The sequence below is a fragment of the Nerophis ophidion genome, linkage group LG22, assembly GCF_033978795.1.
Source record: "Nerophis ophidion isolate RoL-2023_Sa linkage group LG22, RoL_Noph_v1.0, whole genome shotgun sequence".
NCBI classification, from domain to species: domain Eukaryota; kingdom Metazoa; phylum Chordata; class Actinopteri; order Syngnathiformes; family Syngnathidae; genus Nerophis; species Nerophis ophidion.
The window spans coordinates 8,315,538-8,342,631 of record NC_084632.1 but is presented as its reverse complement, the minus strand read 5'-3'; the positions used below and the strand labels follow the sequence as shown (position 1 = coordinate 8,342,631).

Below are 27,094 nucleotides of genomic sequence, written 5' to 3'. Positions count from 1 at the left end.
TTTTTAGATATATGTGTGTTAGTTCTAGCTATTAGACTGTTCTAGATTTATTTTACTTGTTGAGAGTAGCTATTTGTTGTTCTATCGTTGTTGTTTTGTTTTTTTTAAAAGGCACTGTAGTACTCTGAGGTTGTTTGCTCAATGTAAAGTGCTTTTACAAATAAAATCCATCCATCCATCCATTTTCTACCGCTTATTCCCTTTCGGAGTCGCGGGGGGCGCTGGCGCCTATCTCAGCTACAATCGGGCAGAAGGCAGGGTACACCCTGGACAAGTCGCCACCTCATCGCAGGGCCAACACAGATAGACAGACAACATTCACACTCACATTCACACACTAGGGCCAATTTAGTGTTGCCAATCAACCTATCCCCAGGTGCATGTCTTTGGAGGTGGGAGGAAGCCGGAGTACCTGGAGGGAACCCACGCATTCACGGGGAGAACATGCAAACTCCACACAGAAAGATCCCGAGCCTGGATTTGAACCCAGGACTGCAGGACCTTCGTATTGTGAGGCAGACGCACTAACCCCTCTGCCACCGTGAAGCCCCCAAATAAAATTTATAATCATTAATATTTTTTCATATTAAACCTAGCAAGTATTGCAAATCCGCAGTTTTCTTGTACTTGGCATGAATAGGCTGAGGTCGAGTGCCACTCCACGCTGAACGACACTTACCACTGAACACTTTCACATTGAAGCTCAATCGTCGCAGTGCCTCGTCTGTGTTGAAGTTGCATTTCACCAGCTCATACAGCGCCTGGCAATGTACACCAAAAAAGGTTGGAAAAACGAAGCGATAAGTTAAAAATCTTTTTTTTTTAAAACTTAGTTGCTGTCAATGCTTGACTGTGTCGTGTGACGGGTTGCGGCGCCAACATGCGACGGTACCTGTTCGTTGTCTCGGGCGGTGCCGGTACGCGTCTGTTTGCACATTTCCCCCGGCCTCTGCGCTCTCAGCAAGAACGTCTCCACTTCCTGCGCCGTCAAAGCCCCTGGTCTCCACAACAACTGGTCCCCGCTGTTGTACGCTGAAGCCAGAAGAACAGGACAGTCAGGTTGCCAAATAGCGAGAAGTACGTGATTCCCAACCACTGTGGGAGATCACTATGCAGGGGCCTCATGTATTAAGACAAAATCCGGGATTAGGCACTTTTTCGCAGCAAAGTTGAGCTGTATCAAGAGTGAACTGAATGTGGAAATGTGTGATGTTCCCATGCGCACATTTCTACCGGCAACACACCCAGGTAGTCGTACGGGTGTTGTCAACATTTGATTTGTGAGGACGTCTATTAATTCATCTTGGCGATTATTTGAAGGATGGCCCCAAATTTGTGTCACATGGCTACTCCTGTAAATAGCTCTCCTGGGTTATAATAATAAATTGAGTAATCAAACAAGAGTCAAAGTATTTTGTATCATTTTTGATATTGTCAGAATAATTGTATCTAAGTTATCACAAAACTGTGTTTCAATGAGTTCCTGGCGAGTAAACAAAAGCCGTCTTTGATCCGACCAATTAAAAGGCTTGTAAAACTCCACTCTGTAGATGGGAAGCGACATGATGGTGTCAGTTTCTTTGATCTATTGCAGGGGTCGGGAACCTTTTTGGCTGAGAGAGCCAAGAAGCCAAATATTTTAAAATGTATTTACGTAAGAGCCATATGGTATAATTTTAACACTGAACACAACTAAAAGTGTGCCTTTTTACGTAAGACCAACATTTCTAGAGTATAATAGGTCTCTTATTCTTTGTAATAACGTTGTTATTCTGAAACTAACTTAGGAGGTGGCGTGGCCTGCAGGTCTGCAGCGAAGCGGGTTGTTGCCAGGACCGGCCTCGAAATCAGCAACAGGTGCATAAATGGCCCACCTGAGCCTTGTTATCTAATCACCTGTCGCTCTGTTTATAAGCAGCAGCCAGGAGGAGAGACGCGGTTGGGGCTGGAGCAAGAGTGCGAGCCAGAACGAAAGAGAAAAAGACAATTGCTGGAAAGCAAGTGAGAGACTTATTGAAAAATAAAACACTATTGTAACCCTGAAACAGGCTCTCATGTCGGTGCTTGGTGGTCTGAAGAACCCCCAGGAGGGCTAGCCCTACACTAACCAATAATACATAACTTATATCTTACCCTTAAGGCAACTTCTTGAACAAGTGCGGTAGAAAAAAGGATGGATGGATTCAAACGCATGAGCATTTTTATATTTTTAATGTTATTTTTAACACTGTGATTACAAGTCGAATTATTCATTACTTTTTGTGTTAAGCAGTGTCAGCTCAGATTTATCCGAGAGCCAGATGTAGTCATCAAAAGAGCCACATCTGGCTCGCGAGCCATAGGTTCCCTACCCCTGATATATTGTAATCCACAGGAAGATTTTGTCTTGACCCAAGATCTACAAAGCGAAGTTCTTTGAACTGTTTTATAACCAAAGGTGACGACTGTTTATGATCCCCCTTCCTCTAGAAACAGCTGTTGCCATGTAATCAGGGAAAGTCCAAATAAAAGAGGAGGCATACAATCTTTCGTCAGAGCGTGGTGGAAGACTGTACAAAGAGTACAGCCCAGACGTTTCTCCTTAATCAGCTAAATTGAATTCTGTCTCTGTTTAATTCCTTGCTGCTTGTCTGTTTAATTGATGTCATCGGTGTTTGAAGCTGACAGATATGTTTAAATCTATAAGATTCAGGACCAAACATTAAATAATTTTCATACAAAACTCTAAATCTGGCTGTGAGCAAGCAACTGGATGAACACATTTTGCTGTAAATGACACAAATTGTATCTAATTCAGATTGGACAGAGTGTGGAACCCTAGGCACATGGCTAATTTCCATATATTTGCATATTAATAAAGGGGGCACGCGCCGGACACACAAACGTGCGCTCAATATTACGAGGATTGGGGTGTAAAAAATTAAATGTGCTTGGATTAGGGCGATACCACTGATTTTCTTTCCGTTACAATACAGAGTAAAATTCAGACTGGTATCCGCGATACCGATCCGATACATTAGGTTTATTGGCACAGAGTGTCTGCTAGAATGTAAAAAGTTGTGGGTTTTCAAATATTAACATTTAAAAAACTGTAAAAGTGTAATTTAAAAAAAGCGCAAAAATTAGGAAACATTACATTTTTTAACTAGTAATAAATAAAACTTAGTCACCTATGAGTCCCATGCATGCTGTCATGATCATGTCTATGAATGCCTTGCAAACTATGCTACATTTCTAAATGTGCTAAATTGTAGTTAGTGGTACTATAATGATATTAGTAAATGATAAAAAGGGGTTAAATTAGGTAAGGCAAGTTCATTTTACAGCACAATTCTGATGCAAGACCATTCAAAATGTTAAAAATAATTTAATTATGCATTCATCATAAAAAAATAATCATTAATGAATGTAATTCGCTTTGTTACCTACAACACAAAGCTAAGCTGTGGATGTTTTGTTCTTTACCGTACAATGACCTCCACTGTACTGATTTTAGTATCCTCAACGTACAAAATGGCCCTCGCATCCTTCAATATTTGGGAACGCGGCCAAGTTTGGACACCCCTGCTTTAATACCTCTGAAACTTTTTGTGTGTATGCCGTTTTCTTCATTTGAGCATACGCCAAATTTTGTTGGAAACCCACGCAACTCTTGGTACATGAGACCCCAGGAAATGATCCAATTTAACTTCATTGGTCAGAAAATGCTGACTTATTTACTGCTAGGATTGTATTGTATACTGATACTGGTGAGATACTAATGAATCATATTCGGTACTATACCACCTCTAAAAAGTACCGGTCCCCCCGGCTCACCCCAGTTTGTTTTTTTTAACCGGTATGACGGCGGGTTGTCATTGCTGGTTTTACAAGCAGAGGAGCATGTTCGGCAGCGCACACACACAGCATACTTACAAGCAGACAGTGTGTGGAGAGAAAAGGGAGAACGGATGCATTTTGGCTTAAGAACTAACGATAAAGGAAAGTTATAACACTGAAACACTCTCAAGAAGAGCTGCTTTATGACATGGCTAACTAGTTAGCAGCTAAAGTCTATCCGCAGTCTGCAATGTTTTAGCTACTTCTAAATCACTAATCCTGGCCTCCATGGCGACAAATAAAGTAAGTTTCTTACACGTACCATATCACTGGAGGATGAGGAATAGCCAAACATGCTTCACTACGCACCGTAGGATACAATAGATCACCGCCGTCACAATGTAAACAAATGCCATGGGTGGATCTACACCTGAGATCTGCTGTAATGATACCAACTGCAGGAGTGTATCTAGTCAATACCACGATGATTACATACATTTTTTTAACATCACAAATTCATATTATGTTTATAAAGTCCCTGGAAACATGATGACTTTGAATATCACCAATGTATGAACCTGTAACTACTATGTATCAGATCGATACCTAAATGTGTGGTATCATCCAAAACTAATGTCAAGTATCAAAGAAGAGAAGAATAAGTGATCATTAGATTTTAACAGAAGTGTGGATAGAACATGTTGAAAACGGAAAATAAGCAGATATTAACAGTAAATGAAAAAGTGGATTAATAATATTTTTTTACAGTTTGTTCCTCATAATTTTGACAAAATAATAGAATGATAAATGACACAATGTTACTGCTTATATCAGCAGCTAAATTAGGAGACTTTGTTTGCTTACATACTAATAAAATACAATTTTTCTAGTATGTTCACTATTTTATTTAAGGACTAAACACTAAATGGTCCCTAGTGTGTGAATGTGAGTGTGAATGTTGTCTGTCTATCTGCGATGAGGGGGCGACTTGTCCAGGGTGTACCCTGCCTTCCGCCCGATTGTAGCTGAGATAGGCGCCAGCGCCCCCCGCGACCCCGAAAGGGAATAAGCGGTAGAAAATGGATGGATGGATGGACTAAATTGCAATAAAAAAATATGTTTAATGTACCCGAAGATTTTTTTGTTAAATTAAAGCCAATTATGCCATTTTTGTGGTCCTCTTTATTTAGCAAAGTACCAAAAAGTATGGAAATACATTTTGGTACCGGTACCAAAATATTGGTATGGGGACAACCCTATTTAGTACTTAGTAATCTAACTATGTTAACGTTGTATAGTGACAGGCAGAACTATTAAGTGCTTATCCACTACTTTATTAACCTCGGTATCTACCTGTTGCCTTTCAAACAAGAGCATTAGTGTGAAATTGTGCCTTGGCTAGATAAAGGTTGGGAAACTGCCAGAGGATGAGAGAAGTCGCACTAATTGATTACCTATTTCCTGGTAAGTATAGGGACTGAGTGGAGGGATTGTTGCCTGGTACATGGAACCGACCATGATCTCCTAGGAAGGATGGCACAGACATTGGTTAAGTCCGTGTCAGGCTGCTGCAGTCAGGCCAAAAGGTGCGGGATTGCAACCTTGTGTTCTTCATTGGAGGGAAGAGATACATTGTCCGAATCCTCGTCACATGAGCTGACCGGTGTGTCTTTGTCGCCGGCTGTGAGAGAAGAACGCCACAAGGTTCGGTGATCCACCGACTGTGTCTGAGCGCTTCTAGTCCTTTTTTCGGGACCGGAAAGCGGAGATGTGCTGGAACTTTACTCTTTCCGTTTTGCGAGTGGCTTACCAGGCAGCTGGCGAAGCAGGTCAGAGGTAGTGGAAGTGACCGAAGGGGTGAGTTCATCAGCGGAGGACTCGACTCCCTCTTCTCCTTGGAAAAGGTCCTCGGTTATCTGCTTCTGGAGATGACAAAAAAAAAGCTTAAAGGGGAACATTATCACAATTTCAAAAGGGTTAAAAACAATAAAAATCAGTTCCCAGTGGCTTGTTTTGTTTTTCAAAGTTTTTTCCAAAATATATCCCTAAAAATAGCTTTAAAGTGCCTTATTTTTGCTATCTTCGAAACCACTACCCATTTCCCTGTGACGTCATACAGTGCTGCCAATTCAAACAACATGGCGGTTACCACAGCAAGATATAGCGACATTAGCTCGGATTCAGACTCGGATTTCAGCGGTTTAAGCGATTCAACAGATTACGCATGTATTGAAACAGAAGGTCGGAGTATGGAGGCAGATAGCGAAAACGAAATTGAAGAAGAAATTGAAGCTGTTGACGCTATTCGGCCATAGCATGGGTGTACCTAATGAAGTGGCCCATAGCATGGCTGCCTTATTAGCATCGCCGGTAAAATGTGCGGACCAAATGATCAGGACTTTCGCATCTTGTGACACTGGAGCAACTTAAATCCGTCGATTGGTAAGTGTTTGTTTCGCATTAAATGTGGGTATCTAGTTTCAAATGTACATACAGCTAGCGTAAATAGCATGTTAGCATCGAAGTAAACATTGATTGATTGATTGATTGATTAGCTGGCAGTCATGCCGTGACCAAATATGTCTGATTAGCACATAAGTCAACAACATCAACAAAACTCACCTTTGTGATTTAGTTGACTTAATCGTTGCAAATGCATCTGCAGGTTATCCATACATCTCTGTGCCATGTCTGTCTTAGCATCGCCGGTAAAATGTGCAGACACTCTGGCAAATTCAATGGGGGTCTGGCAGCAGATTTCTTGCCAGTGGTGAAACTTGAACCCCTCCCTGTTAGTGTTGTTACACCCTCCGACAACACACCGACGAGGAATGATGTCTCCAAGGTTCCCAAAAATAGTCGAAAAAACGGAAAATAACAGAGCTGAGACCCGGTGTTTGTAATGTTTTGAAAATGAAAAATGGCGGGTGTATTACCTCGGTGACGTCAGAACTAAAAGACGGATAAACAGAAAGGCGTTTAATTCGCCAAAATTCACCCATTTAGAGTTCGGAAATCGGTTAAAAAATACATGGTCTTTTTTCTGCAACATCAAGGTATATATTGACGCCTGCATAGGTTTGGTGATAATGTTCCCCTTTAAACTGAAACTGCAATATGTATTGTCAGAGAAATTGTTAAAGTTAAAGTACCAATGATCGTCACACACACTAGGTGTGGTGAAATTTGTCCTCTGCAATTGACCCATTCCCTTGATCACCTCCTGGGAAGTGAGGGGAGCAGTGGGCAAGAGCAGTGCAGCGCCCGGGAATCATTGATGGGGACATCTCTGCGCTGGTGATCCGCCTCCGCTTGGGATGGTTTCCTGCTGGCTCCGCTGTGAACGGGACTCTTGCTGCTGTGTTGGGTAGTGTTGGATCCGCTTTGGACTGGACGCTCGCGACTGTGTTGGATCCAATATGGATTGAACTTTCACAGTATCATGTTAGACCCGCTCGACATCCATTGCTTTCGTCCTCTCCAAGGTTCTCATAGTCATCATTGTCACCGACGTCCCACTGGGTGTGAGTTTTCCTTGCCCTTATGTGGGCCTGCCGAGGATGTGGTAGTGGTTTGTGTTGTGGTCTGTGCAGCCCTTTGAGACACTAGTGATTTAGGGCTATATAAGTAAACATTGATTGATTGATTGATTGATTTAACCCACAATTAGAACCCTTGATGCCGAGTGCCAAACAGGGAGGCAATGGGTCACATTTTTATAGTCTTTGGTATGACTCGGCCGGGGTTTGAACTCACAACCTACCGAATATCTACGTTATCACAAAACTTTGTGTTTCAATGAGTTCCGGCGAGCAGAGAAAATCTGTCTTTGATCTACCAAGCAAAAGGCTTGTAAAACTCCACTGTGTAGGATGGGAAGCGACATGAAGGTGTCGGTTTCTTTGAGCTATTGTAATCCACAGGAAGATCTTGACTCGAGATCTACAAAGCGGAGAGAAAGCAGGACCTGACCCCCTTCCAGGCACCTTTTCTTTGAACTGTTTTATAACCAAAGGTGACGACTGTTTATGATACCCCTTCCTTTAGAATTAGCTGTTGCTATCAGGGAAAGTCCAAATAAAAGAGGAGGCGTACAATCTTTCGTCAGAGCGTGGTGGGAGACTGTACAAATAATACAGCCCAGACATTTCTCCTCAATAGAGCTAAATTGAATTTTGTTTCTTCCTTGCTTCTTTGTCTGTTTTATATATGTCATCAGTGTTTGAACCTGAAATGTATCATGTTTCCCTTACATGGGATTGATTGTTGTGCACTTCAAAATAATAAATAATGTTTTGTTTAAATGAAAACAAATACAATAGTAAATAGTGTATGAATGTATATACTGTATAGAACGTATTTTCTGGACCATAGAGCGCACCGTGGCTCACTAATGCAACAACAGCGCTGGAAATGTGTCCTGTGAAAAACCCTCCAACCGGAACTGTCTGATAACTAAAGTTCAGTGGGTGAATAATGTTAACTCACTACACCGGTATGTTTTAGTGCTTTCATGGCGAGATATAAGTTAGAACCATATGCTAATTTATATCAGAAATGGCCACAGAGGGGTCACATAACAAGAAGATAGAAGAAGCTTATCGACTACGGCATCATCACAGACTTCAGTGGCGGACTTGCGCAAATTTTCAGAACTTATGCAGATCTCAAATACACATCAGCAGGTATCAGACGGTAAGAAAACTTGGTTTTGCATAATATTGTGAAACAAAACGCCAAATAATATGTCTGCTAATGGGTGCCATTTTGTGGTCCTTATACACACACCATAGTAATACTTGTATCTCTGACTATGGTAGCCTTAATGGCCGACAATCCATCAAGCAGTGCGGCTTCAAAGTCATACTAAAACATTTGGACACATTTTTGACTGCCGTGTGTAATGTTCTTCATTTTCAATTGAACATTGAAAGTTTCGGTGTTGTTTACTGGCATCATATTGCAGTCTACATGTATCGGTTTAGCTCGATTGGTAGAGTGGCCGTGCCAGCAACTTGAGGGTTGCAGGTTCGATTCCCGCTTCCGCCATCCTAATCACTGCCGTTGTGTCCTTGGGCAAGACACTTTACCCACCTGCTTCCAGTGCCACCCACACTGGTTTGAATGTAACTTAGATATTGGGTTTCACTATGTAAAGCGCTTTGAGTCACTAGAGAAAAAGTGCTATATAGATATAATTCACTTCACTTCACAATCTCTTATGTGTGACTGCCATCTACTGGTCACACTTATCATTACACCATGTACCAAATTAAATTTGCTTTGAGGTCGGTAAGCACAACCAGAATTATTTCTTACATTAGGCGCCCTGGGTTTTAAGGCGCATCGTCGATTTTTTTGACAAAATGAAAGGATTTTATGTGCGCCTTATAGTCCGAAAAATACGGCAGTCTATAATTTACAAACTATCGGCCAAAATACGTTTGAAAATGCCTATACAATAACAACAACAACAAATTTACACTCCTGCGCGCGCTCTGAGGTCCGAGAGCCAGTTCCAGCTGGTGGTGCCCTAGACCAGACTTAAGACCAGGGGAGACAGGGCCTTCTCTGTGGTCGGCCCTAAGCTCTGCAACACTCTGCCCCTCCGTGTTCAAACTGCTTCCACAGTGGAGTGTTTTAAGGTTTTACTAATTACGTATAAAATACTACACGGTCTAGCTCCAGCCCATCTTGCCGATTGTATTGTACCATATGTCCCGGCAAGAAATCTGCGTTCAAAGGACTCCGGCTTATTAGTGATTCCTAGAGCCCAAAAAAAGTCTGCGGGCTATATAGCGTTTTCCGTTCGGGCTCCAGTACTCTGGAATGCCCTCCCGGTAACAGTTCGAGATGCTACCTCAGTAGAAGCATTTAAGTCTCACCTTAAAACTCATCTGTATACTCTAGCCTTTAAATAGACATCCTTTTTAGACCAGTTGATCTGCCGCTTCTTTTCTTTCTCCTATGTCCCCCCCTCCCTTGTGGAGGGGGCCCGGTCCGATGACCATGGATGAAGTACTGGCTGTCCAGAGTTGAGACCCAGGATGGACCGCTCCCCTGTATCGATTGGGGACATCTCTACACTGCTGATCCGCCTCCGCTTGAGATGGTCTCCTGTGGACGGGACTCTCGCTGCTGTCTTGGATCCGCTTTGGACTGAACTCTCGCGGCTGTGTTGGAGCCACTATGGATTGAACTTTCACAGTATCATGTTAGACCCGCTCGACATCCATTGCTTTCGGTCCCCTAGAGGGGGGGAGGTTGCCCACATCTGAGGTCCTCTCCAAGGTTTCTCATAGTCAGCATTGTCACTGGCGTCCCACTGGATGTGAATTCTCCCTGCCCACTGGGTGTGAGTTTTCCTTGCCCTTTTGTGGGTTCTTCCGAGGATGTTGTAGTCGTAATGATTTGTGCCGTCCTTTGAGACATTTGTGATTTGGGGCTATATAAATAAACATTGATTGATTGATTAAGTCTCGTCTTAAGACCCACTTTTATTCTTTGGCTTTTAACACTACGTGAGTTGTGTGGTCCTCTGTTCTCTGTTGTCCTCTGTGTTTTTTATACACTTTGATTTCTATTTTACTGTTTTAATTGATTTTACCCTTTAAAATGTTTTTTGATCATATTTGTTTTTATATTGTTTTTTTATATTGGTTTTATATTTTTTTATTTTTTGTTTTCATTCAGTCATTGGTGGAGCATAATGTTTTTTAATATTGTTTTTAACATGGCCGTGCAGCACTTTGGAAACGTTATTGTTGTTTAAATGTGCTATATAAATAAAGTGGATTGGATTGGATTGAAAAACATCTCAAATATCATAAAATTGTTCCTTTGCGCTTTTTTGGGGGGGAAAAACAAAGCAAAAAGATGTGTATCAAAATGGCTTGGTCACGCACCTAAACAGAGTTGACAAGAAAAAGTTGAAGAGAAAATTATTTCAAGTTAGTTAAGGCATTTCTACCCTCATTTTGACAAAAACGTTATGCCGTGTGCGGCTTCCAACCTCCGTTCGGACATCTGTGTGTGTGTGTGTGTGTGTGTGTGTGTGTGTGTGTGTATAGAGTATGCATGTTCCCCCGTGCCTGGAGGGTTTTCTCCGGGTGCTTCCTCCCGCATTCCACAAAAGTGCTTGTTACGAACATGTGTTACCTAACATTGCTCGCTTCATTGTAAATAGTCAATAGTTATGAATGTGAGCGATAATGATTGTCTTTTCATGTGTATGCCATGCTAACTTTGGTTAGCCTGTCAATGAGCCGCTGCATTGCACGTTAGCATTAAGCTAGCAGCATTGTAGCCAACCTCCATCTGCATAATTGTATTGTTTTGTTCCCCGGTTAATCTCATACTGTATTTTTTAATGAACATGATTTCTACATGTATGTACACTTCATGCGTATACATTGAAACATTTTCTTGTGTGCTTCGTTTTACAGAGACTTCATTTTGGGGGGAATATCCATAAACCACCTCAAGTTATTTTTGACCTCAAAATTCAAATGACTGTTTACATATTTGGCAAACTAATTTCCAACATTCAGAGAATATAGCATAGCCTGCGTTACATTTTACAATAAGCAGCAACAATTGAAAAAAAGAGAAGAACAATATAATAAGGGAAAATATTCATCTCTTTATGTTATTGAGGTGGCGATTTGTCCAGGGTGTACCCTGCCCTCTGCCCGAATGCAGCCGAGATAGAATCCAGCACCCCCAGCGACCCCAAAAGGGACAAGCGGTAGAAAAATGGATGGATGATGACAAATATTTATTTTTAAATATACAGTACATAAGACAGATGTGTTTTTTAGATGTACATTAAACATTTCTTTAGCCGTTTTAAAGTGAAGTGTGAAGTGAAGTGAATTATATTTATATAGCGCTTTTTCCTCAAGTGACTCAAAGCGCTTTACATAGTGAAACACATTATCGAAGTTACATTTAAACCAGTGTGAGTGGCACTGGGGGCAGGTGGGTAAAGTGTCTTGCCCAAGGACACAACAGCATTGACTAGGATGGCGGGAGCGGGATCGAACCTGCAACCCTTAAGTTGCTGGCACGGCCGCTCTACCAACCGAGCTATACCGCCCCAATAATAATGGAAAGTAAAACTAAAAGGAATGTGACAATTAAACAGCTGATGTGCAATAAGCGAAATACAGTATAAACACTTTGTAGGGCGCAACATAACACATTCAACTTCCTAGTAAAAGCTACTTCCTCATTAGACCACATGCCATAGTTAGCCATGAATTGATTTACGTGGACCTCGACTTAAAGTTGAAAAACCTATTTCGGTGTTACCATTTAGTGGTCAATCAGGCGCCAGCGCCCCCTGCAACGTCGAAAGGGAATAAGCGGTAGAAAATGGATGGATGGATGTACGGAATATGTACTGTACTGTGCAATCTACTAATAAAAGTTTCAATCAATCAGCCTATACAGCACTGCCATCTAATGTCTTGGAAGTGCAACTGCATTGCAAATGACTCACGTAATCCGAAAGAGAGATAAAAGACCGGAACAGCTGTAAGCATAATCAGCTGATTTTTTTTAAATAATAAAAAAAAATCATCATTGCCATTAAATAATTTAAAAAAATCATCAAACATTAACACACACACAAATATTGCAAATTGGTACCTTTGGAGTACCAGTATTGCTTCAAGAGGTACTCATCAGAAATTTTGTAATTAACTTAATTTAAAAAAAGACCCTAATGTTTGGTCATAAATGCAATTTTATTGTTGGAATAGATTAATTAATCTGCATATATGCGTGATTAATGCAATATTTGTTGTGAATAATCTCATGAGTTAAACCATTACTTTATTAGATAACACTAATCTAAAGGAACTATATCTATATATATATTGTTACTATAACAATCTACAAGGTTAATATAGGTTGCTTCTCTTTTCCCCCTCCATCTTTCTGCATTCTTTTGTATCTCTAGTTATCATTACGTATATGTATTGTTGCATTTGAACAACTGTACTGTTGATAATAGAGGTCAATTATTGGTATTGTTCATTATCAATAGCGCTATTTTTATTGGTATTTGTATTGCTCCATTTGTAGTGTAATAATGCTCATTGTCATTTATGTATTATTATTTATTTTACTAACTGCTTCTTTGCTATCACTTTTACCATCATATTTGTACATATACTATTTGCTGATGTTGCTCTAATGTTGTTGTTGTTATTGTTGTGTTTGCTGTTGTTTTGGACTCTCTGTCTTATCCCTCTCTTGTCCCCACATTTTCCCCCTCTGTCTTCCTTTTTTTCCCTCTTTCTATCCCCTCCTGCTCCAGCCCAGCTGCACCAAATGATAATATAAATACAATTAATAAAGTCAAATACAAATAAGGCAACAATAGAAGTATCCTACAATTCTCTTTTGTAAGGTAAATCTGAACAGCCGATATGGACATCTACATCTACTATATGATTTGCCTGAGAAGCTGGATAGGACAAAAAATAGAAAAGAAAGAAATAAACTATATCTAACAGTGCTAATCTAATCATGACACCATATCAATGATGATGTCATATTGACCACGCCCCTCCAACTCATGTATGGTGGCACCCTGGGGGGGGGAAACCCTGTGTATGGCTTCTCACCTTATCCAGAGTCATGCCTGGCAGATTGGCGGCGACACGACACTTCTGCTTGGCTGGATCAGACACCGTGTAGCCATAAAGTGCCAGCAGGTCCTCCAAGGGCAGCTCGCTGGCCTACAAAAACACAATAAACAGGAATGGCGACCTGATAAAAGTTAGATTTCTTTCATTTGACAAAAGTTACTTAAAAAAAAAACATTCTTGACTCAAGAAAGCAACATGTAAATCCTTAAAAAATTTTTTTTTAAAAATCAGTGAGAGCTTTGCAAACATTCAAGGTTAGATGGCAACATTAGCTGTTAGAAGACCAGTAAACCAGCAAGCATTAAGAAATGGGGGGAACTATAAAAAAGAGAATGTATTCTTAATTAAGTCATTGTGCGACAATAAAATAGCTAGACTTAGTGCCTATTTTACAGTATGTGTGCAAACTTGATAATAATAATAATAATATATTTTATTTGTATAAAGCACTTTACATTGAGCAAAAACCTCAAAGTCAAACACTCAATGTTTATTTATATAGCCCTAAATCACAAGTGTCAGAAAGTGCAACAGTGTATTAAAAAAATTCAATTGAATATAAAAAAGATACGGTTCGCAGCAGAGTGTGAAGCGACCGGAATGAGAATCAGCACCTCCAAGTCCGAGTCCACGGTTCTCGCCCGGAAAAGGGTGGAATGCCATCTCCGGGTTGGGGAGGAGACCCTGCCCCAAGTGGAGGAGTTCAAGTACCTAGGAGTCTTGTTCACGAGTGAGGGAAGAGTGGATCGTGAGATCGACAGGCGGATCGGTGCGGCGTCTTCAGTAATGCGGACCTTGTACCGATCCGTTGTGGTGAAGGAGGAGCTGAGCCGGAAGGCAAAGCTCTCAATTTACCGGTCGATCTACGTTTAGGGCACGTCCAACCGGTAGGAGGCCACGGGGAAGACCCAGGACACGTTGGGAAGACTATGTCTCCCGGCTGGCCTGGGAACGCCTCGGGATCCCCCGGGAAGAGCTGGACGAAGTGGCTGGGGAGAGGGAAGTCTGGGTTTCCCTGCTTAGGCTGTTGCCCCCACGACCCAACCTCGGATAAGCGGAAGATGATGGATGGATAAAAAAGATAATAAAAAAAATAGAACAGCCTAATAGCTAGAACTAGTATGCATACATCTAAAAAAAGGCTTTTTTAAGCCTTTTTTAAAAGGCATCCACAGTCTGAGGTGCCCTCAGGTGGTCAGGGAGAGCGTTCCACAGACTGGGAGCGGCGGAGCAGAAACCCCGGTCTCCCCTTGTTCGTAGCTTTGTCCTCGGAGATTGGAGGAGGTTAGCCAGTCCGGAGCGGAGGTGTCGTGTGGAGGACTTGGGGGTGAGTAGTTCTTTGGGTGGATAGCAAAAATAAAGCACATCTACCAAACTTTTGCTAAATGTATTGTGTCTGTTCAGTAAGCTGAATTTGGCGTTTCTGTGGTCTTTAACATGCAAAATACATGGTGATTGTCAACATGGCCCCAATACTGGGAGGACAAAATGCAAGTATATCAAAGTTAGAGTTAAAGTACCAATGTTTGTCTCACACACACACTAGGTGTGGCAAAATTATTCTCTGCATTTGACCCATCACCCTTGATCACTCCTTGGGAGGTGAGGGGAGCAGTGGGCAGTAGCGGTGCCGCACCCGGGAATAATTTTTTGGTGATATAACCCCCAATTCCAACCCTTAATGCTGAGTGCCAAGCAGGGAGGTAATGGGTCCCATTTTTATAGTCTTTGGTATGACTCAGCCGGGGTTTGAACTCACGACCTACCGATCTCAGGGCGGACACTCTACCCACTAGGCCACTGAGTAGCACGCGCAATGGGATTGATCAAAACTCATTGCGGTTTTACGTCTTTTTTTAGCGCGCTTGAAAAGGAGGTGCAAAAGAGGTGCTCGCACTGCACATATGGACATATCCCGTGTCCTATATGTGTCTCAACAAATCTAGACTGACAGGAATAAAAATTATAATTGTTTTCGCTGTTGGATGACTTACGAGAAGAGTGGAAAAACAAGCTGCCTCTACATTGAAGCTATCATCTTTAATATATGATTTATGCCATCAAAAGACTTGTGAATAAATAAATATGATCAAAGTAGTATCAATCGCACGGAGATGCCCGAGCCATTATGCGAGATAATGAGGAAGCAGCCACGTGATCCGTGACGTAACGTTAGGAACCACAGATCCCTTCCCCATCAACAACAATGCTAATCAAGCAGGCTTTGTGAGTGCCAACAATTTTGTCTTAATTGCGTCAAATCACAGCGGTTACACGTGTCACGGTGCGGGCTCGAACTCGCTTTCCCCCGGCAGCTAGGTCGTTCAGCACCTCCGCGGGCAGCACGCCGAGAAATGCCCCAGCATCAGCCAGGCTGTGGGCGATCAGCAATCTGCACATCTGGAGCAGATGATCAGACCTGCCTTCTTAAACCTGCACAACCTGCCATGCCTGGCCGAATATAATCTTCTGTTGGCGTACAACCTCCGTTACCATGTTGACGTTGCTGTGGGTCTTGTCGTGTTTCCCGGACTGCTTCTTCGATCTTGACCTCCCACTTGGACACAGACCTCTTGATGCCTCTCTCTCAGCCCTACGGACGTCCCGCTTGTCTCTCAGACCAGTCCTCTGTTCTGTCTCCGCTCTCGATTCAACACTACGGTAAAACGCTCAAGTAATTCCCACAACTAGTCTACACCACACATTCTTGGATATTAGTTCACACGCTATTTCCATAGTTTGGATTATTATTGTTTAATTACCGTATTTTTCGGACTGAAAGTCGCAGTTTTTTCATAGATTGGCCGGGGGTGCGACTTATATACTCAGGAACGACTACTGTAATAATATTATTTAGCTTATTCACATAAGAGACAAGACTTATAAGATTTCATGGGATTAAGCGATTAGGAGTAACAGATTGTTTGGTAAACGTATAGCATGTTCTATATGTTATAGTTATTTGAATGACTCTTACCATAATATGTTACGTTAACATACCAGGCACCTTCTCAGTTGGTTATTTATGCGTCATATAACGTACACTTATTCAGCCTGTTGTTTACTATTCTTTATGTATTTTAAATTGCCTTTCAAATGTCTATTCTTGGTGTTAGATTTTATCAAAAAAATTTCCCCCTAAAATGTGACTTATACTCCAGTGCGACGTATATATGTTTTTTCCCTTCTTTATTATGCATTTTCGGCAGGTGCGGAGTGACTTATACTCTTAAAATTACGGTAATTTAAATATATATATATATATATATATATATATATATATATATATATATATATATATATATATATATATATATATATAAAATATAAAATAAAGCATAGAGCTGTACTGCCCCCTTGTAGGACTGTGCTGTCACAACCTCCTCCAACGATAACAACACAGGCACTAACATGCAGCGACACAATAGAACTTACGGTCTGGGACTGGGCCGCCATCTTCATTGGATGAGGAGCGCCTCTCCTTCAACTCCGGTTCAGATTCCAACTTCTGCGACCGAGTGCCCTCATCGCGATACCTCAGCGTCTCGACTCAGCTGCAACTTTGGCGGCCAGGTCCAAAAGGCCCTCGGCTCGCCTGTGGAGAGAAGCCAGAGTGGTCACATAAAGCACTCAGCACAGGTTTTAGGCCACGATTTAGTGATTTAGTGAAGAAGTTCATTTGGGCTACTGATAATAACTTTGAAAAACAAGGTTTGTCTATAAAACCGCGGGGCATGTTGAGTGTGTCAGAGCGCACACAAGCAGAAACAGCGAGGAGAGGAAAGCGGGCAACATGGAGGTATTTGGGTTTCAAAACTATCAATAAAGATGACACTTTAAACACGGAAGCGCCACGTTGCAAGAAGTGCTTTAAAGGGGAACATTATCACAATTTCAAAAGGGTTAAAAACAATAAAAATCAGTTCCCAGTGGCTTGTTGTATTTTTTGAAGTTTTTTTTCAAAATTTTACCGGTCTCGGAATATCCCTAAATAAAGCTTTAAAGTGCCTTATTTTCGGCTCTCTGCGAAGACACTGGCCATTTCCCTGAGACGTCACCCAGTGCTGCCAATGTAAACAAACAATGGGAATACCACAGCAAGATATAGTGACATTAGCTCGGATTCAAACTCGGATTTCAGCGACTTAAGCGATTCAACAGATTACGCATGTATTGAAACAGATGGTTGGAGTATGAAAATATTGAAGAAGAAACTGAAGCTATTGAGCGAATAGCTATTGACGCTATTCATAGCCATAGCATGGCCGAATAGCTGCGTTAGCATCGCCGGTAAAATATGCGGACCAAACGATCAGGACTTTCGCGTCTTTTAGACACTGGAGCAACTTAAATCCGTCGATTGATAAGTGTTTGTTTGGCATTAAATGTGAGTGGAAGGAAACGTAATATAGTTGCAAATGCATCTGCAGGTTATCCATACATCTCTGTTCCATGTCTGCTTTAGCACCGCCAGTAAATAGCATGTTAGCATCGATTAGCGTAGCATGTTAGCATTGATTAGCTGTCAGTCAACATCAACAAAACTCACCTTTGTGATTTCGTTGACTATCGTTGCAAATGCATTTGCATGTTATCCATACATCTCTGTGCCATGTCTGTCTTAGCATCCCCGGTCAAATGTGGAGACACTCTGGCACATTCAATGGGGGTCTGGCGGCAGACACTTTGGCATCTTCGGGCCAGTGGTGCAACTTGAATCCCTCCCTGTTAGTGTTGTTACACCCTCCGACAACACACCGACGAGGCATGATGTCTCCAAAGTTCCAAAAAATTGTCGAAAAAACGGAAAATAACAGAGCTGAGACCCGTTGAAAATGAAAATGGTGGGTGTGTTACCTCGGCGACGTCACATTCTGACGTCATCGCCTCCAGCGCGATTAACAGAAAGGCGTTTAATTTGCCAAAATTCACCCATTTAGAGTTCGGAAATCGGTTCAAAAAATAGATGGTCTTTTTTCTGCACCATCAAGGTATATATTGACGCTTACATAGGTCTGGTGATAATGTTCCCCTTTAAAACACGCCTCGCCCAAGGTGGCAAGACCACCTGCGCTTCAAATTGAGGTAAACATTTAAATAACAATCAACCAGGTCTGCACAATTAGTTTAATTAAAGGTTGTGTAGATAACTAGCTCTCCTGTTGTGCACATGTAGATACGTAGACGCGCACACAGCTGGTTGGCTTGATGGCAATTAGTAGCGGAGTCCAAACCGCCCACGTAGCGCCACTTAATGCAAGTGAAATGACTGAAGTTTGTAACAAATTGCGAAAATGTGTGTTTTAACTTTAACTTTAGCAATGTGTGTTTTATCTGCTACATTTCTTATCCGTCTACTTTCAGCTATAGTATAGATTTTTTAGTATTTAAGAATGATTGTATTGGTCTTAAAGACAGACTACAAGTGGCAACAATAATCATGAAGCATGTAATACCATGTCAATAAACAATACTGTTCTTTTTTGATATTTCCAAGATGGCGGCGCCCGGACGGGCTGCGCTCTCGAGGAGATCCTGCTAAAGATGGAACATTTGGCAGAAATACCGGACAATTCCACAAACTTTATGGCTGGCTCACATCGTGGTCACTCCGTGATCACGTACGACCGCCAGACACTTCTGGATGTGGACACATCGGGCCGTTTTGGACTGATAGACGCGGGCGTGCTAAACATGCTAACTAGCATGGGAATACATCGGCGGCTACATCCAGCGGCCTGTGAAGCAGGGGAGTCTAGTAGCAGCGGGGGCCGTCTACGGAGCAGACGCCAGCGGTGTGATCGGAAACGCGGATGCCGAGCGGGGCTAAAAACAAAGCAGAAGGCTAATCCCCACAGAACACCACTTTCCTCCATCCCGAAGACGGATTTAGATGGAAAATGCGAGACTACTGGTCTGGGTAAGGAGTCTGTTAAATTAGAACAAGTTTTTTCTGCTTTGAGTGTTTCAGAGTTAGACATGTGTTTTACTGAGGTGGCTAACTATGATGCGTGCAGTTTATCAAAGCAACAAACAAACAATCGGAAAATCCCCGTTACTGAGGAGGCTAACCATGATGCGTGCAGTTTATCAAAGCAACAATCAAACAATCGGAAAATTCCTGTCGTATCAATTCCTAGATATGGTCGTAACTATACTAAATGCACTGGGCATAATAAACACAACATTATTAATATTGCTACTACGGATAATTTGATCAAAAACTCCCTAAAACAGCCCACTACCTATAATATAGGTTTTTTAAACATAAGATCATTGTCTCCTAAAACGTTGTTAGTTAATGATATTATCAGTGACAACAATCTTAACGTCATCGGTCTCAGCGAAACCTGGCTTAAACCAAACGACTTTTTTGCGCTAAATGAGGCATGTCCTCCTAACTTTACACATGCGCATATTGCCCGTCCGCTCAAAAGGGGTGGGGGGGTTGCACTAATATACAACGAAAACTTTAACCTTAGTCCTAACATAAATAATAAATATAAATCGTTTGAGGGGCTTACTATGAGGTCTGTCACACCGCTGCCTCTACACCTGGCTGTTATCTACCGCCCCCCAGGGCCCTATTCGGACTTTATTAATTAATTCTCAGAGTTCGTTGCTGATCTAGTGACACACGCTGATAATATAATCATAATGGGGGACTTTAATATCCATATGAATACCCCATCGGACCCACCGTGCGTAGCGCTCCAGACTGTAATTGATAGCTGTGGTCTCACACAAATAATAAATGAACCCACGCATCGCAACGGTAATACGATAGACCTAGTGCTTGTCAGGGGCATCACCGTTTCCAAAGTTACGATACTCCCGTATACTAAAGTATTGTCTGATCATTACCTTATAAAATTCGAGGTTCAGACGCATGTTCGTCAAACTAATAATAATAATAACTGCTATAGCAGCCGCAACATTAATACAGCCACAACGACAACTCTTGCTGACCTACTGCCCTCGGTAATGGCACCATTCCCAAAGTATGTGGGCTCTATTGATAACCTCACTAACAACTTTAACGACGCCCTGCGCGAAACCATTGATAACATAGCACCGCTAAAGTTAAAAAAGGCTCCAAAAAAGCGCACCCCGTGGTTTACAGAAGAAACTAGAGCTCAGAAATTATTATGTAGAAAGCTGGAACGCAAATGGCGCACGACTAAACTTGAGGTGCACCATCAAGCATGGAGTGATGGTTTAATAACTTATAAACGCATGCTTACCTTAGCTAAAGCTAAATATTACTCAAATCTCATCCACCGTAATAAAAACGATCCTAAATTTTTGTTTAGTACGGTAGCATCGCTAACCCAACAAGGGACTCCTTCCAGTAGCTCAACCCACTCAGCTGATGACTTTATGCAATTCTTTAGTAAGAAAATTGAAGTCATTAGAAAGGAGATTAAAGACAATGCGTCCCAGCTACAACGGGGTTCTATTAACACTGACACGATTGTATTTACGGCGGATACTACCCTCCAAAATACTTTCTCTCGTTTTGAGGAAATAACATTAGAGGAATTGTTACAACGTGTAAATGGAATAAAACAGACAACATGTTTACTTGACCCTCTTCCTGGGAAACTGATCAAGGAGCTCTTTGTATTATTAGGTCCATCAGTGCTAAATATTATAAACTTATCACTCTCCTCGGGCACTGTTCCCCTAGCATTCAAAAAAGCGGTTATTCATCCTCTTCTTAAAAGACCTAACCTCGATCCTGACCTCATGGTAAATTACCGACCGGTGTCTCACCTTCCCTTTATTTCAAAAATCCTCGAAAAAATTGTTGCGGAGCTGTTAAATGAACACTTAGCGTCTAACAATCTATGTGAAACCTTTCAATCCGGTTTCAGGGCAAATCACTCCACGGAGACAGCCCTCGCAAAAATGACTAATGATCTATTGCTAACGATGGATTCTGATGCGTCATCTATGTTGCTGCTCCTCGATCTTAGCGCTGCTTTCGATACCGTCGATCATAACATTTTATTAGAACGTATCAAAACACGAATTGGTATGTCAGACTTAGCCCTGTCTTGGTTTAACTCTTATCTTACTGATAGGATGCAGTGTGTCTCCCATAACAATGTGACCTCGGACTACGTTAAGGTAACGTGTGGAGTTCCCCAGGGTTCGGTCCTTGGCCCTGCACTCTTCAGCATCTACATGCTGCCGCTAGGTGACATCATACGCAAATACGGTATTAGCTTTCACTGTTATGCTGATGACACCCAACTCTACATGCCCCTAAAGCTGACCAACACGCCGGATTGTAGTCAGCTGGAGGCGTGTCTTAATGAAATTAAACAATGGATGTCCGCTAACTTTTTGCAACTCAACGCCAAAAAAACGGAAATGCTGATTATCGGTCCTGCTAGACACCGAACTCTATTTAATAATACAACTCTAACATTTGACAACCAAACAATTAAACAAGGCGACACGGTAAAGAATCTGGGTATTATCTTCGACCCAACTCTCTCCTTTGAGGCACACATTAAAAGCGTTACTAAAACGGCCTTCTTTCATCTCCGTAATATCGCTAAAATTCGCTCCCTTCTGTCCACTAAAGACGCTGAGATCATTATCCATGCGTTTTTTACGTCTCGCCTCGACTACTGTAACGTATTATTTTCGGGTCTCCCCATGTCTAGCATTAAAAGATTACAGTTGGTACAAAATGCGGCTGCTAGACTTTTGACAAGAACAAGAAAGTTTGATCACATTACGCCTGTACTGGCTCACCTGCACTGGCTTCCTGTGCACTTAAGATGTGACTTTAAGGTTTTACTACTTACGTATAAAATACTACACGGTCTAGCTCCATCTTATCTTGCCGATTGTATTGTACCATATGTCCCGGCAAGAAATCTGCGTTCAAAGGACTCCGGCTTATTAGTGATTCCCAAAGCCCAAAAAAAGTCTGCGGGCTATAGAGCATTTTCCGTTCGGGCTCCAGTACTCTGGAATGCCCTCCCGGTAACAGTTCGCGATGCCACCTCAGTAGAAGCATTTAAGTCTCACCTTAAAACTCATTTGTATACTCTAGCCTTTAAATAGACTCCCTTTTTAGACCAGTTGATCTGCCGTTTCTTTTCTTTTTCTTCTATGTCCCACTCTCCCGTGTGGAGGGGGTCCGGTCCGATCCGGTGGCCATGTACTGCTCGCCTGTGTATCGGCTGGGGACATCTCTGCGCTGCTGGTCCGCCTACGCTTGGGATGGTTTCCTGCTGGCTCCGCTGTGAACGGGACTCTCGCTGCTGTGTCTTGGATCCTCTTTGGACTGGACTCTCGCGACTGTGTTGTATCCATTGTGGATTGAACTTTCAGTATCATGTTAGATCCGCTCGACATCCATTGCTTTCCTCCTCTCTAAGGTTCTCATAGTCATCATTGTCACCGACGTCCCACTGGGTCATTATTGTCACCAATGTCCCACTGGGTGTGAGTTTTCCTACCGAGGATGTCGTGGTGGTTTGTGCAGCCCTTTGAGACACTAGTGATTTAGGGCTATATAAGTAAACATTGATTGATTGATTGATTGATTTTTTAACCCAATCCTAGATTATGGCAGATTAGATGTAGTATGTATAATTGTAAATTGTTATTTGAGTGCAACAAGAAAAGCTCAATGTGTTTAATGCATTTTCATTTTTGTTTCAGTCTTCTAAAATTGTTCTTTGAGTGCACCTCCTGGTACCCCAGCACCTCCAAAACCCTCAAATCTAGACTCCAAACATCCCAGAATAAGCTTGTCCGGTTACTTTTAGACCTCCACCCCAGATCACACCTCAATCCAACCCACTTCTCCAAAGTGGGCTGGCTCAGGGTGGAGGACAGAGTAAAATAACTTGCACTGAGCCTAGTCTATAAAATCCGCTACACCTCCTTGATACCGAAGTACATGTCAAACTACTTCCTTAACGTAAATGACCGCCATAACCACAACACCAGGGGGAGCTCCACAAACCCCGTTAAACCCAGATTCCGATCTAACAAAGCTCTTAACTCATTCTCTTTCTATGCCACATCAATGTGGAATGCACTCCCAACAGGTATAAAAGTAAGTGCATCTCTATATTCCTTCAAAACCGCTCTAAAACAACACCTCCAGGCAACATCAACACTTTACTAACACCCTCCTCCATTCACATCCCATCTCCCCGGATTATAAACAACTCAAATGTACTTCTAATGTATATACTTGTTCTTATGCTATCTGAACTCACTATGTTCTCTGATTGCTGTACATATCCTACTAAATAAGACCTACACTGTTTCAATGTCCACATTTCTCTGTTGATGCAATTGTTGATGACTGAAGTACTGATATCAACCAAAGCTCCTCATCCCACCCCCCGGATTGTAAATAATGTAAATAATTCAATGTACATACTATGATGATTAACCTGTGTGATGACTGTATTATGCTGATAGTATATATTTGTACCATGAATTGATTAACGTGGACCCCGACTTAAACAAGTTGAAAAACTTATTGGGGTGTAACCATTTAGTGATCAATTGTACGGCATATGTACTGAACTGTGCAATCTACTAATAAAAGTATCAATCAATCAATCAAATAAGAACCATAGATCTTTGTTCTAATGATATTTTCTGTAATCCCCTTTATTTTGAAAACCCGCTACTTAATGACGTCGGATTGTTTTTTAGTTAGCAGGCCGCTTCCTGGTCCATTGGATGCACAAATCTATGTCATATTCTGAGACTGATAGGAAGTCAGAGATATCATTTCTGAGGCCCAACCTCATACCTTTCAGTCAAACATACATGGCAACTACACACCAATTTCGAGGCAGTGTTAAATAGCTCCATCTAAAACCACGACAAATACAGGTTGGATTGTCTCGCTTTTAGGGCTGCAGCTATCGATGGTTTTAATAGTCGTGTAACCTTGCGATTAGTTTATTCAGTTATCCCAGTAATCATATAAAACACACTTTATAGCCTAAATGCGTATTTTGGGGAAATAGTCGAAAATAAACAAGGATTTTGGTACTCGCCATAACCTACATTACCTTCTATTTACCTTATTTGAACTTTTTTACCTTCTATATTCCTTATTTACATTTTATTAACCTTGCTTTCGGTCCCCTAGAGAGGGGGGGGGGGGGGGGGATTGCCCACATTTGAGGTCCTCTCCAAGGTTTCTCATAGTCATCATTGTCACTGGCGTCCCACTGGGTGTGAGTTTTCCTTGCCCTTATGTGGGTTCTTCCGGGGATGTCGTAGTCGTGTTGTGGTTTGTGCAGTCCTTTGAGACATTTGTGATTTAGGGCTATATAAATCAACATTGTTTGATTGATTGATTCTATTTAACCTTCTAATTACCTTCTATCTAACTATTTCTTTCCAGTAACCTTTCCTTACATTTTATTAAACTTATTTTACCTTGAATTTACCTTTTTACATTTCATTTTCTACTTTTACCATTTTTCCAACTTATTATAACCTTCTATATTCCTTCTTTGACCTTTTATTTACTAGCTTTACCTTCTATATTACCTTATTCAACCTTTAATTTACTTCTTTTACCTTCTATATTCCTCATTTTACATTTTATTGACCTTATTTGATCTTTTATTTATATTGTAACATTCCCTTTACCTTTTTTCACCCACTATAGTCCATTTTTCACCTTCTATCTACCTTTTTACTACTTTTACTTTTTATTTTTACCTGGTTTTATCTTCTATTTACATTTTAAGTACCTTCTTTTACCCATTTTTGCCTTCTATTTACCTTATTTTACCTATAACTTATCCTTTTCACCTTATTTTTTTACTCATTATACCATGCTTTAACTTTTATTCAACTTATTTTACCTTATTTTATTCTGTCCGGATTTCATAATATTTAATTGGTTACCCTTCAACAATTAATTGAAGCAAAAGAATATAAATTGATCGATTAATTGTTGCAACCTTACTCTCTTTACTGCATCTAAGTGGGTTCCACCACTGCTGTGCACAAAGTTATCAATTAGAAACGATCCCATTACCAGTTTAAGTTATTTTCTCCAACTGTTCTCTACAAAATGTCTAACTTTCCGTGGTAGTCTCAGAGCCGTAACAGGGGCGGATGGCCACCTGTGTGTAAGGTACTTTGCAATGCTGGGATCGGGGTTTGAAGTCGCACACCTGAAAGTCACTTCTCAGTCAATCCCAGGATACCATGTATCGGAGTGAAAGTGCACACAATTGCGAACATACCCCTGCTTCTCTGGGTTCTGTACAAAATGCAAAGGAAACTCTACTGTTGTGGCTCTGACAGGCATTTTGTGTGAAAAAGCCTACATACTTCGATTTGCATTCCACAATCCCAGTCTGAGGTCAGAGATGTTTGACCTCACAGTTACTAATCTGAAAGACAGTCAACAATGACAACGTATAGATTCCTGTGTCTGCAAAACCCAGAGCAACATCAAAACACTTCAAACACAGAAATGACCTGAAACCCAAAAAACACCATAAACAGGAAAATGTTGCCAATACATAAACGGTGCATGATTAAAAACAAACGTAAAAGAAAAATGCTGCAGATCCCAAAACCACACACAAACCCCCCAAAACAACTGCATGAGATACATAGTGTAAGTTCAAGTGAAGATAAGTGAATCATATTTATATAGCGCTTTTCTCTAGTGACTCAAAGTGCTTTTACATGGTGAAAGCCAATAACTAAGTTCCATTTAAAGCAATGTGGGTGGCACTGGGAGCAAGCCTCGCCCAAGGACACAACGGCAGTGACGAGGATGGCGGAAGTGGGGATCGAACCTGGAACCCTCAAGTTGCTGCCACGGTCACTCTACCAACCGAACCATACTTTCCCGTTCACAGAACAAAACAGACTTTTGCCAGGCTACCAGGGCAGACATGAGCAGGATGTTAGGATCAAAAAAATACCCCCAAAAATGTAATTTCCCTTTTTGTTGAGCTTAACTAGAGCTGAAGCTTTCGATCATTTTAGTAATTGACTAATTTATTGATTAGATTGTCCGATTAATCCACAAATCGAATAAAACACCTTTTTTTAGCCTCAATGCGTGTTTTAGGGAAAATATTTGAAATAAACCACTTTTTCATTAGCCATATCCTTCATTCTTTTTACCTAATAAATGTAGAAAAAACCCTAAATCTTTGCTGTTGGTACCCACACACCACCGCTCGCATGTGTGCTCCATCAAATGAAACCTTGTATTTAAAGTTCAGGACACTCGACGCCGTACAGGATTTAATTAATTATTATTAATAACGTGCATTAAAGGCCTACTGAAAGCCACTACTACCGACCACGCAGTCTGATAGTTTATATATCAATGATGAAATATTAACATTGCAACACATGCCAATTCGGCCTTTTTAGTTTACTAAATTGCAATTTTAAATTTCCCGCGAAGTATCCTGTTGAAAATGTCGGAATGATGACGCGTAAATTGACGCCTCGGATTGTAGCGGACATTTTTTTCTAGCCCGATCCCAGCTATAAGTCGTCTGCTTTAATCGCATAATTACACAGTATTCTGGACATCTGTGTTGCTGAATCCTTTGCAATTTGTTAAATTAATA

The 27,094-nt window shown here is 41.4% G+C and overlaps 1 protein-coding gene across 3 annotated transcripts in view; it reads right to left on the bottom strand.

Moving 5' to 3' along the window:
* Nucleotides 1-27,094, bottom strand: part of mier2 (mesoderm induction early response 1, family member 2) — a 64,295-nt gene that overhangs the window by 28,534 nt on the left and 8,667 nt on the right. For 2 of the 3 annotated variants that reach the window (XM_061883187.1, XM_061883189.1), the window contains exons 2-8: nt 16,914-17,073; nt 13,455-13,568; nt 5,630-5,741; nt 5,421-5,500; nt 5,274-5,343; nt 893-1,032; nt 680-761 (exon numbers count right to left, since the gene is read on the bottom strand). In XM_061883187.1, the coding sequence (XP_061739171.1) occupies nt 680-761; nt 893-1,032; nt 5,274-5,343; nt 5,421-5,500; nt 5,630-5,741; nt 13,455-13,568; nt 16,914-16,940 (625 nt within the window). In that variant the 5' untranslated portion in view covers nt 16,941-17,073. Of the gene's footprint in view, nt 1-679; nt 762-892; nt 1,033-5,273; nt 5,344-5,420; nt 5,501-5,629; nt 5,742-13,454; nt 13,600-16,913; nt 17,074-27,094 lie in introns of all 3 variants that reach the window. The other variant, XM_061883188.1, reaches the window with a different exon arrangement.